The sequence below is a fragment of the Dicentrarchus labrax genome, unplaced genomic scaffold (assembly GCF_905237075.1).
Source record: "Dicentrarchus labrax unplaced genomic scaffold, dlabrax2021, whole genome shotgun sequence".
Lineage (NCBI taxonomy): Eukaryota > Metazoa > Chordata > Actinopteri > Moronidae > Dicentrarchus > Dicentrarchus labrax.
This window is the reverse complement of record NW_026136714.1, coordinates 9,911,079-9,923,739: the sequence shown is the minus strand read 5'-3', so window position 1 is coordinate 9,923,739 and position 12,661 is coordinate 9,911,079. Positions and strand designations below refer to the sequence as shown.

General features: G+C 42.3%; 1 protein-coding gene across 2 annotated transcripts in view; it reads right to left on the bottom strand.

The window, feature by feature from the left end:
• unc5ca (unc-5 netrin receptor Ca) overlaps positions 1–9,916 on the bottom strand; it is a 183,682-nt gene extending 173,766 nt beyond the window's left edge. For both annotated transcript variants that reach the window (XM_051421607.1, XM_051421608.1), the window contains exon 1: positions 9,463–9,916. In XM_051421607.1, coding sequence (XP_051277567.1) covers positions 9,463–9,580 — 118 coding nt within the window. In that variant the 5' untranslated portion in view covers positions 9,581–9,916. The remainder of the gene's footprint in view (positions 1–9,462) is intronic.
• Positions 9,917–12,661: the final 2,745 nt, after the last annotated feature.

Sequence of the window (12,661 nt, the reverse complement as noted above, 5' to 3'; positions counted from 1 at the left end):
ATCTGATTCAGACTTACTTTAATCCGAATCTGTCAAATAAGAAAAATAAATAAACAAACTGGCCACTGACTTGTGTATTTCTTTTATATATATTGCACGTTGCCATTAATAATGCCTATCCAGGTGGTCTGTTTTTATATATTTTAATGACTCTGTTGTGCACATGAAGCAGGGTTGTTCTTTAAAAGTAAAGTGTCTAAAGTTTGCGTACATTTTCCTTTAATAGGATATCAATACCAGAGTGACTTGTCATGTTTGTATTCATATTGCACCTTTCTCATTTCACTCAATATTAAAGTGATGATTTATTTCCCTAAAGGGAAACTTGCATAACAAGCTCTGCACACCAAACAAAGGCATTCAAAAATATGCAATAAAACACAAGGTATGAAATGCAGACCATCATAAGTTGCAGTAGAACCTGTGGGAAAACATTGTCCAACATGGACAATAAGTGATGAATAAATTCTCTTTATCTTTTCATACAGAAACTTTCAAACCAAACCCCACAGACAATAAGCTGATACATTTTTCATCAAGCAAAAAACCCAACTTTTATACAACTGGTACCTTTTCACTCTGTGTAGCATAGACCAAACTTTCTTCAGACTCCTAGACCAAGTGAAGCTAACTTTTCTGTTTTAATGTCAAGCAACCTAACTCTGCTTTTGTCCAGAAGTAGCTCTGCTCATGGAGCAAAGTAAACATAGACTTTACAGCGTTAACAGTTCAGTTTTACCACTTAGCCTTGGGCAGTGTGAGAGGCAGCTAGATTGTACTTTTGTACAGGACTGTAATAAAGGGGCTTCTGTGTGTCTTTCTCAATAAGTGACACACACACACACACACACACACACACACACACACACACACACAATGAATACAAGCATTGCATACCACTAGCTCACCTCACAGCTACTGTATCTCCTTGTATCTGAAAAACAACCAACAGCTGCTGTGATTTTCAGTGTTGACATGGTTGTTTTATTGTCCAAATGAAACCTTTAACCTAACTCTTATCATAACCTGAAAATTGGATAGTTTTCAAAGTGAGGGTGATGCAAACACCAATGCCGTTGTATGACTGTAATTTCAAGTGGAGAGAAATTATTCAGTCATCCCATTTTCACTGTTGCGTTCCATCAAATCTCTTCCCTCTCTCTGAGAACTGTGATTAATTACTAACCCTGCAGTCTTTCCCTATCTCGCTCCTGCACTTGATGTCCCTATATCCAAGTCACTATATCTTTCTCCCTCCCACTCGCTCAACATTGCTCAGCCTGGCTTTTCTGATTTCCTGCCGTCTTTCACCCCATACGATCACTTTTTTTCTTCAAAGAACAAAAGATTTTAGGAGGCAAGGTTTTTACAGTGGAGAGTCATTATTCTCTCTCTCCTTTCTCTCCTCTCTACACCTACAGTGCCTTCCTACCTGTGTTCCTCTGGGGGAGTTAAAAAAAAACGCTGTGTGCATGGATAATTCTGGAAAATAACAATGTGATATTTCATCCACGCATACACACACACACACACACACACACACACACACACACACACACACACACACACACACACACGTAGACACACAATGACCACACAAACGTGCCTTCTCAGCAAAGTACTGCCCATATTCATTAGCCACTTAGAATGCTGTGTTCAAATGAATCAAAGCAAACTGCTTACACGTAATCTTGTCACCCGCGGAGTAAAATATACCGGCTTCCTTATTACAGCCGATGTAGAGCCAAAATAAGTGAATGGACTTGTTGTAGCACATGTATGTCTATTGTACAGAGCGTGTTTGTGTGCGTGCGCCTTTCTGAATTGTATGGAGTTTCTGTCATTTTTGTGCATTCTTGCCTGCCTCGGTGTGTGTGTAGGTGTGTGTGTGTGTGTGTGCGTGTGCGTGTATGTGTGTCACTCCCTTGTTTTTCTTAAGCCTACACGGGGTACAGTACAGTAAATTACATCATGTCTACAGCAGGAGAACAGGCAACCAAAAACCTTTTTACAACACATGCTAAATCCCCTTTTTCACGGCATCCTACAGAATTACAATGTGCTCTTTCAAAACAGGCAGAACTCTTGTGTGTTTGTGTGCACGCACATGTGCAAAGTGCAGACGTAAGCCTAGGAGGTAAAAAGTTACAGTGGTGATTATAGTAATTATGGTTTCAGGTTTTTGCATATTCCTTCAGATGGACCACTAGATTACCAGACAGTTTTGGCACAGAGAGAGAGAGGGGGGTAGGGGGGGAAAAGAAAAGAGTTACTGTTGGGGGTGAGGGAGGGAGGGAGGGAGGGCGAGGTGGATTGAGGGAGCAAGAAAGAGTGAGAGAGAGAATAAAGGTGGCTAAAAACGAGAGGATGTAGTGAGGAGAGCGAGAGAGGAAAAGAGAATTATAAAAAGGCAGAGAGAATGTAGTGGCGAAAGATACGAAGAAGAGAAAGACTAATCCTTCAGGCAGCTTCCCAATACCGCTCAGCCCGTTTGCTCGCTCCCTCCTCCTCTTCCTCCTCTCCCCAATCCTCTCTCCACACTCAACCAGGAGTTGAATAGGCTTTACAGTGCAGCTTTGTTTCCTATCAGAAAGGAGCGTGAATGTCAAATTCGCCACATGAAGAAAAAACACCTTCCCCTTTCGTCCTTTTTCTTCCCTTCTTTTTCTTCTCCTCTCCTACTTCATTTCTCATTTTTTCCTTAGGTTTCTGCTCTTAACCTTGTCCCTACTTTCTTTATTCTCCTTCTCTCTCACTCTCTCAATACAGGACAATGCCCACAACCAGCTTTCAGTGGAAACAAAAAAGGACCCAGGTCCCAGACTCGTGGACCCCCTGTGGTGGCACGTCGTCTTTTCTCAATGGCAGCTTAATTACATATTCATGGTGACACAAATAAGACTCTCTTGCTCCAACACACAAACACACCACTCAGCCAAAGCACCCAGCACCCATCTGCTGGTCGTGTGTCTGCACTCAAGGAATTGTTCTTTCAAAAAGGGGACATATATATATAGAAATATGTCTTTGGTGTATTTGTGTGTGTTTAAAGAGTGTGACACCTGTGCAATGCTGCAGGTCGTAAGGTTTAGCACTGCAGAAATCTGCAATAATACACCCCCAAATCTGCAGCCTGACTTTAATAGAAACGCCATGAGCGAAAAATCTGGAGACGCAGCAGATTGGTACTTTGGCATGACTCCAAACAAAGTGTCAGAGACAGACACGGGAAGGGACATGGGGATTAGGCTGAAGAGGCAGAAGTTTGTGTCTTCACAGAGAGAGAGAGAGAGAGAGAGAGAGAGAGAGGGAAAAAAAAACATCTCCGGTAATCGCTTGTCTCCAATAAGCGCAGTGTGCTGCACATTGTTCTCGAAGCAAGTAAACCAGCCCGGGCTATTTACTGGAGGTTTTACGGTATCAAATAAAAAGAATATATAGACCATGAAAAACCTAAGCTGCCGGCTGTGGGTAGAGGCAAGGCCTTAAAACAAAGAGATGCAGGGTGAGATTTCAATGGAGAGCAGCTGGCATGGTGTGGAGCTCCATTTCTCTACCTGCCTCCTTCCTCCTTTCCTTCCCTTTTTCCTTCCATCCATCTGTAGGCAAACCCTCCCTCTGGCTGACTGATGAGTATCCACCATGTTTCTGTGACCAAACACAGACACACACAGACACACACAGACACACGCACGCACACACACGCACGCACACACACACAAACACATAATGTCCCGCTGCTCATGGGCCCCGTCCAGAAGCACAACAATATGTCCACTGTTTGGGCCACACTCTAATTAAACAGTGTAAATCTAACTAGAGAAAGGGACAGAGTGGTGAGAGACAGTAGCAGAGGAAGAGAATAATAACAAGGGAGCTAAAAGTGAGGGAGGCAAACAGAATGTCAGAGGTAGCAGATGGGAATGAGAGAAAGCAGGACAGAGAGTGAGAGATGGAGTCAGAGAGAGAAATGGGGACAAATGACAGGAAAGAGGAACTGAGACGATGGACAACTATACAAAAATCTGTTGCCTGGCACTCGGTGGCATCGATTCACTGAGCCCAGCCCTGTATTATGGGAATCAGAGACGCCCAATTTCTGCTTGCAGTAGGCTGCAAGAAATGACAACAAGAACTGAAATTGCAATGGCAAATAAGAACTTCTAGCTATTCAACTATATTTTATGAATCTTTTACAATTATGATCCCATGAGCCGATTTATTACAATAGTTTATGAATGTGTTTTATCTTGCAGTGTACTATAATGATGTACATTTAAAGATAATGAAGTAAGTTGTCATCTACATCTGTGATTAAAAACATTGAAATAAGGTTATCGTTTTTTGCAGCGGAGGATACACAGGGCCAGTGGGAACTATATAGTAGGCCATTGATTGGGAACAAACGGCATTCTCTCAACACCCGCCCCACACAGAGACACACACACACAACTAACTAAAACAAAAAGCCTGGAAACGAGAGCCTCAAATGAGGCCTTAGGTTTCGCAGGCCATGAAAAATTCATAATTCCAGATCTTTACATGAAACTCTAGAAGGAATTAGGCCTAACAGCAGGACGCTGGGAATCAGTTTCCGAACATTTAGCTTCTCCTTTCTCTTTTTCTTTTTCTCTCCAGCTCAAGCCTGTCTTTCTAGTAAACATGCATGCACTCTCTCACACACACACACACACACACACACACACACACACACACACACACAACACAGAGGGACGCATTCTTATGTTCCATCCTGGGTTTTCCCCTGCAGAGACAGAGATAGTAAATGGTGCAAGCAGTGTGACGCAGTTTGTCGACATAGCCATTTGAAAACCACACTTTCAAAAGCCTTCAAAACTAGATTTCATCTCTGCTTTCCGCAAAGAAAGACATGATTGCAAACTTCTCCGTCGCTACACAAACACGTTCAGGCTCTTGGTTCTTGAAATAGGCCGAGCTGTAATTGCTATGTGTTCCAAGTAAACCATATATGAAATGCACAAAACTGTAGGTGGACAGACAAGGTCCAGCATTTTCACAGTCTAACATAAAATCTACCGAGTGAATGGATGAACATACAAGGCCACAGGCAAGGAGAATAAAAGGTCAGTAAAATCCATTCAGCAGCTAACAGAGGATGCAGACTGAAAGGATAGAGATAGAGAGGTGGGTGGAAAAATGTCTCATCACTGGTCACATTTAAAGTTAAGAGTCTATGAAGTGTACGGATGAGCAAGCAAGGATAAAATATATATATTTAAAAAAAAAAGAAGGCAGAGGGTGAGGGAAATCTGCCATCACTAGGCTGCTGCTAGCAGCAGGAGGGTCTTCTATACAAAACAACCCAGACACTGTCAAAGACTTCCTTTCACACACTCCCGTGAAGGCCCGTCCGAGCACACACACACGCACGCCTTAGCACACACGCCGAGAATGCAGACAGAATGCAGCATTGTTGGACCACAGAAATATCTCGCTGTGTGTGTTCAGTGTGTATGAGTGTGGCAGTCAGTCAGCTTGTCAAGTCCTAGTGGAGTGATCAAAGCTGGTACAAACCACCCAGAGAGCTCTCTCCCTTCCTCATCCATTCATCCTTTCCCCTCACTCACTTTCTCTCTCCCCCTCTCTCACTCTGATACAGAAAAAGCATCAAATTTACTACATAAAATCTGCTGGGCCAATTGCATTGCGCTGGCTGGAGTAGCACAGCCAATCAAATTGGCCTATTTAGTTCCAATAATTCCCAGCTGTCCCCCCTACCATCACTGAACCCTGGATGGCTGCAGTGCACCATGGGACAGGATCAGAGCATAATGGGAGACAGCATGGGAGCTCTGGCAATATCATAATGCCAACCGCGGGCACACACACACACACACACACATAGACACACATGCAACGAAACACCATGTGAACTCTGCTGGAGCACCATCGGGATGCCAAGTTGACACACACGTATAAAATCACACAATCTCCCACGTATAGACATTCTGGCCCACACAAACACACATGTGCGCGCAGAAACACACATACTCCACAGGACTTCTCTGAGAACATCCCTAAGCTGCCAAGTTCATGAAAACACACACACATTAACACAAACCTCTCGTGTGAGCACTTTCATTACATCTTTACACCTCTGCACCACCAGGTTCACACATATACACCTACACCCACCTGCACAGACACACAAACTTGAACACAAACACACACCCACAGTTATTTCAAACGGTGTTGCTTTAAATCAACCATCTAGTTCAAAAACATATATTTACACAACGTGAATAGTATCCTAGAATAAATATGTGTGTTATATTTAAAGAAAAGTGCTTCTGAGCTGAAACACAACATACCACAGAAATATGAACATCTGTAACCAGAATCCAGCAGCCAAACTGTGGAATCTATAACGACTGAGACTGCAGGAGCCATATAAACAGAAACACACCAAATATTTTAGACTAACACAATATAGCAGCTGAACAGTAGAACCTGGCTATACCACTGCTTAGTCATCATAATAAACAAGAGGACTTTTCAGACCTTATAGAGTGATCTTGACACCCATTCATTCCAGATCAAATGTAAGGGGGCTTAGCTAATGGCTTTTTAATAGGCCAAGAGGCTCGAGGGTGGGGCTTAGTTGGAAGGGTGACACATGCACTCAAACTGGCATGAGAGGATCTCAGCTAACACTCTCCTCTCATTGTGTGTGTGTGTGTGTGTGTGTGTGTGTGTGTGTGTGTGTGTGTGTGTGTGTGCACACAAGTGTGTGTCTCAGTGCGAGAGACTTTTTCCATAATGTAAGGCAGCTTCTATAGCTCCACAAAGCTCGGAGAAAGATGCCAGAGTAAACGAGTAAGTGCTAAAAAAAGGTTTATAATTAAAAGCTTAGAGACCTGGATGTAAAGTAGAACAACTTGGATTGAATTCATCGAGTGTGGGATGAGTGTATTCAAAATATATGTATTTTTTAAAACATCTGAAAAATTGTCATTATTAGATTTGAATCCTCAGAAGTGCCAGCGTCATTTCCACAAACACCATCAGCCTGAACATCATTAGTCATGACCTTAAAAATAAACTCAGCTATTAAACTTAACAAACCGCATATTAGGTGGCAACAACTGGCCATAAGACACTGTGATGCATGAACAGAACTGAACACCAGAAGGATTTGATTAAAACAACTATTTCCCCCATTCCAAAAAAAACAGATGCACTCAAACTAAGAATGTGTAATTTGAAGGACGATCTCTACCTGAATGGACTGGGGATTGAATCCAGCACTTATGCACAGAGAGGATCGGCTATGTACACAAAGCAACCCACTCCCCCACAGTTAGGTCAGCGTGTTTGTGTGTTCTGCCCCATTCAATAGAACAACTAATGGAGTGACTCCTCACACACAAAAGAACCAACTTCAGAGACATGAGTCAAGTTGTTTGGAGCCGAGAAATAAGAGACAGAAACAAAACAGCCAAGCCCAAGAGGAGAAACACAGAAATAAAAACTTTATTTTAAAAAAAAAGGGGGGGGGTTAAGGGAGAAACCACGCTCAGGAGTTGCATCTGCCTGAAAAGCACCAACAGTTTAAGTTTCCAATTATCAGAATTCTCAACCAAAGTCTAATTGAGCCGCGTGTTGGTGGCAAGGTGCAATTTATCAGACGTGGGTGAAAGCCTACTCAAATCGTGTCCCTAAATTGCAATGTATTGATTTAACAGTAAACCAATAGAGAACGGTCATAATGAATATCGGTGGGTGTTGCTGAAATGTTGTTCCCCAGGGCAACCAGAGAAAGGTGGCAGCAACATCATGTCCAATTACTGCCCAAATTCAGCACAAAAACCCTAGGCCAATCAGTAATGTCGATACCAATTTACTGACTACATTGTGCAGTAGACTAGGCTACTTACTGTATCCTTTAAGAGGCTTTCAAGTGGAATATAAGTTGTATAATGGAGAGTAAAGATTACAGCAACACCGAGTCCGGATAGGATATTAGAATATTATACTTATAGACTATAATAGGGGATTAAATCCACCATAAGTGCCTATGATAAGGTCAAACTTTCTAGGTTACTCAGGCCATACAGGGAAATGTGGTGAATTAAGCAGCTTGGTGAAACAACACAGGGCTTGGACACTTTCGGATGAACATTAACAAGGCACAAGTTCTCCCCGAGAAGGTCACGGAGAGTGTGTGTGGAGAGAGAGAGAGAGAGAGAGAGAGAGAGAGAGAGAGAGAGAGAGAGAGAGAGCGCTTTTGCTCGTCTTTCCATTCAGCATTTCCAAGAAGCAGCCTATTATACTGTGAATCTCTGAGCTATTAAATGAAAATAAAATATGTGTCAATGTTAGGCTACTTATTCGTGCTTCATTAAGCCTGTGACCTGTGGTATCCTCCACAAACACCAGCGGTTGTGTGGCTGCACGTCAGATATATCGCTTTAATATTCCTATTATGCTTCATCAGTTATAGTGTTACTAATACACAACACCTCATCATTTGAGCAGACTAGTATTTTATATTTGATGTAGTCATATATGGTGAGATCTTTGGATTCCCTCTAAGGAAAGATGGTGATGGTGAGTTATTGTGGCATTTTCATCAAGTGAGTGTTTGCAGCATTATTCTTCTGGGGACTCCAGGCTTTTGTTGGGAGATGTTTATAATTGCCTCTACGCGTCTGGCTGGCTGTGAGTGTTTGTGACTTCTGATCAATTTTCCAATCGAAGCGGTGAACCGTCGCCTCTGTATTGCGAAGTGCTCTGCAACGAGACATTAGTCGCCTGAGCGTGGACTCCCCAAGTCCTGCCCTTCACAATTTTCACCTTAATTTAACTGCAACCTCGGAGTTGATTTACCCCTGAAGACCCGAAACAGAGCCTGACGAAAAATCCCCGCAATACTGAGTGCCCACAGGGACCTGAAGTCCCCCCCCCCCATGTGTGTTCCTCGGGAGTTTTTGCTGTCACATGCGTATTTATCTGGTTCTCAATAAGCGAGTTGAAATCACATTTTCTCTAATAATAATCAGCCTTTTTTCTTTAATTAGGCGATTCTTTTTTTTCAGTCGTCCTAACTGAATAAGCCCCTCAGTGGTCTCTCGAAGGGAAACGTGCGCTGCGACTTTTGCCTTTCAGTTTGTGCAGCACACTTCGAGCAGGAATGGAAATGCGCAGATAGCCACTGTATGGTTTACACCTTAAGACACTGACCGCAAGCCACCCACTCATCAGCATCGGCTCGGTTTAAATGGGAATACAGCATCCAGAAAAAAGTAAACCTCCTGGGCAGGAGCTACTTCTGCCTCCCCGCCTACTACCAGACATGCCGCCGCTGCCACACAGCCGCATCTCGGCAGCGAAGGAAAGGTTGCATCGCTTTGGAACAACTAAAAGGTGTAGGCTATTAAAGATTGGGAAGAAGACGCGCTTTTTTCTCTCCAGCCTTACCTTGGGTGACTCCTCGGTGTACGAGCACCAGGAGAACCAGGATCCCCGGTGTGGCGCACATCCTCACCAAGCCGCAACCCCCGCGTCCTATTCCACTTCTCTGTCCACTTTTGCCCATTACAAGCAACGCGTAAAACACATAAACACACAAAACTCCTCGGTCCACGGCGGGGGAAATGAGAACCCCCCCTCCACCACAGGGTCTGCTGATTAATCAAACGAGTTCAAAAACCAAAAGGTGGTAAGGTGTATCGCCTCTAGTCCCGATGGCCAAGTCCGTCTCAGAAGGCGCAGGTTAAGCTGTGTGGAGAGAGAGAGAGAGAGAGAGAGAGAGAGAGAGAGGGGGAGAGAGAGAGAGAGAGAGGTGGTGGAAATAACCACGGGGTCCCTTCACTCGTGTCTGCTGCTTCGCCACTAAGCTCTGCTTTTCTCTCCGTGCGCTCTCTCCTTCTCCGTTTACGCAGAGAGAGAGAAATGCCACCGCCCTCTGGCTACCATAGACTCTCTCCCTTTCTGCTCTCCTCTTCCCTCTCTTCCGTACTTTAATAACATAAAAACAGAATACAGTCTCACCGAAACACTTGACTCCTAATGGCAAATCTGAATATGGTTATTTTATGTGTTTGATATGTTTAGAGTGAAGTAGATGATTTCCGTGTCTTCACTCCTTCAAGGCTTAAAATAACCTCATCATATTTTCTCATAGAGACTTTTACAGATCCAGAAACACATTTTATTTTGACTTTCTTTGACTTTTAAAAAAATTTAATGGTGCATTTCTATAACTTAGATATGTTTGTGACTTGTACTTTATTTGCCTTTTCTCGTTTCTTTAAAAATCCATTGCATCTATCTATTGTTTGCGCGTGTCCGAGCGGGTGCGCGCCTATAATTGCTGAACAAACCAGGGAGCAACATTTCTCCGAGAGCTCCCCGACTGATGTCTGCCCCCTGACGGCCACCTCCGCTGGACCTGCAAAAGGGATGCACTGTGAAACGTAAATCTCCACAGTAGAGTTTAACCATATATTGCAGACAAATTATACTTGTTGTATATTGCATTATAAATGTTGTAAGCTTTCATAACTGTAAAGGATGATATAAATGATATGATAGCCACTGCCACCTATAATTGATTAATTTCGATGATGATGATGCTGTAACCTACAGTATATATAATGACAATTAAATTGGAGGTCACTCACCTTGTACACTAATCACTTCATCACAGTGTACATTACCTTAAAGTGGGTTACTGGGAAACAGGTAATGATATAACATAGACACAAATTAACACAATTTGTACAAATGTCTCAAGAGTGAGTGTATGAAAGACTGTTCACTTTACAAGGAGATGTCCTTCACTGCCACCACAACCAAGTAAGAGAAATCATGTCATAGCCATATCCTTTTGAAACATGGTGACCATTGATTTGTTTTACTGCCACAATTCACATATTTATGTCAACACATTCATGTGACAGTGCTTCTAAAATTAAGTTTGAACAGATGTCATACAATTATCTACATCCAGTGTGTTAAAATACCTGACTAATAATATAATAATAAACTCAGAACAAGCAAACACTTATGAATGTGTGTTTGCTTCACACCCACACACTCTTCCGGCTAACATAACTCTCAACAGTGTTGCTGCACAGTCATTTGAGCAGCACAGCCTGGATCATGCATTGTAAATGGCAATAGTAAAATATGTGCTTGGTGCCATTTGTCACCACAGCAGCCCCACAGTTCAGTGACTACCATTGGAAGTAGCTGCTACCCGCAGGGACCTGTAAAAGCCTTTTTATTCTGCCACTTTATTGGGAATGGGAAAGCAATAAGTTACACAAGAAACATATGGCGCACTTGGATATGGATCAGCACTTACACTAGCAACAGTCAATGGGAATGGGATTTTCACAGTTCCAAGTGGTAGAACAACACAAAGTATATACTATATATACACTGCCAATTATTTAAATGTAATATTTAAATAGCGTATTACATTACAGTTGAGGCAATCATTTTAGAATGATAAGTGTTTTTTATGATAATTTTTCTTTCTTAACAGAAGAGGTCCTCAAAGTTTAAGTCAAACTAAATGCACACCACTTAAATACTTCTAGTAACTCTTTCCTGAAGCGTTTTCATTGGAACTACTTTTGACCAGATCTCTTTTAAGATAAATTAGAACGGCTAAAAATGTGTTTGGTGGATTATCCAGAGAAAAAGGGACACTGGCAATGTAAGTCCGTCGGTCTAGACTGAAATATCTCAACAACTATTAGATGGATTGCCATGAAATTAGAACCATCATTCATGGTCCCCAGAGGATGAATCCTACTGATTTTGGTGATCCCATGACTTTTCCTTTAGCATAACCACAAGGTTCACATTTGTGGTTCAAAGTGATAGGTATCAATAACTATTGGATAGATTGGCATTACATTTGGTACACGTCTGTAACGAACTCTAATAACTTTGGTGATCCCTTAACTTTTCATCTGGAACCATTAACGGGTTAAAATTATAACATTCCTACCAATCTCAGCTTTATTTTGTGTTTGGTCATAATAAACAAATATTTGCAAGCTAAAATGCAAAACTAAGATTGTGAACATGACAACCTTTTGCTCAGTTCAAATGTGATTTCAGCAGGTCAAGGCCCACTGCACATTCTGCATACAGCCTCATATTCACATAAAAGCAGACAGGCCATTAAAGCAGTTATTTTAAATGTTGAATGTGAATCTGGTTCCTCCTCCTCACTTTTCACAGTCTGAATTGTTATTTCCACCATTGTGAATGGGCATGCTGAATAACTCCTCCACTTAAAACTGAAAGAATAATGATTGCAGTGTGTGTGCGTGTGTGTGTGCATGCTGCCCTGTCTGCCCTAAAGCCCACCAGTTCTACTTTTAACTAAACTCCCTGAGGACTTTGTCACGCTGTATCCATCTCCCTTTTTCTTTGAATGTGAGAATCATCAAAGACAGTCCAACATCACTTTATTCATGTTTATCATCATAATTACAGAGATACATATACAGTATGTAGAAAGTTGAACATATTTTCCCATTGGTAGCCTGTGTCTGTGTCCCATAACATCAAAGACATGGTGATAATGAGAGGGGGAGACAGAAGACAGTGGAGAATGTCACCACATTGATAAAGCAGAGGGTTAAAGAATTATAGA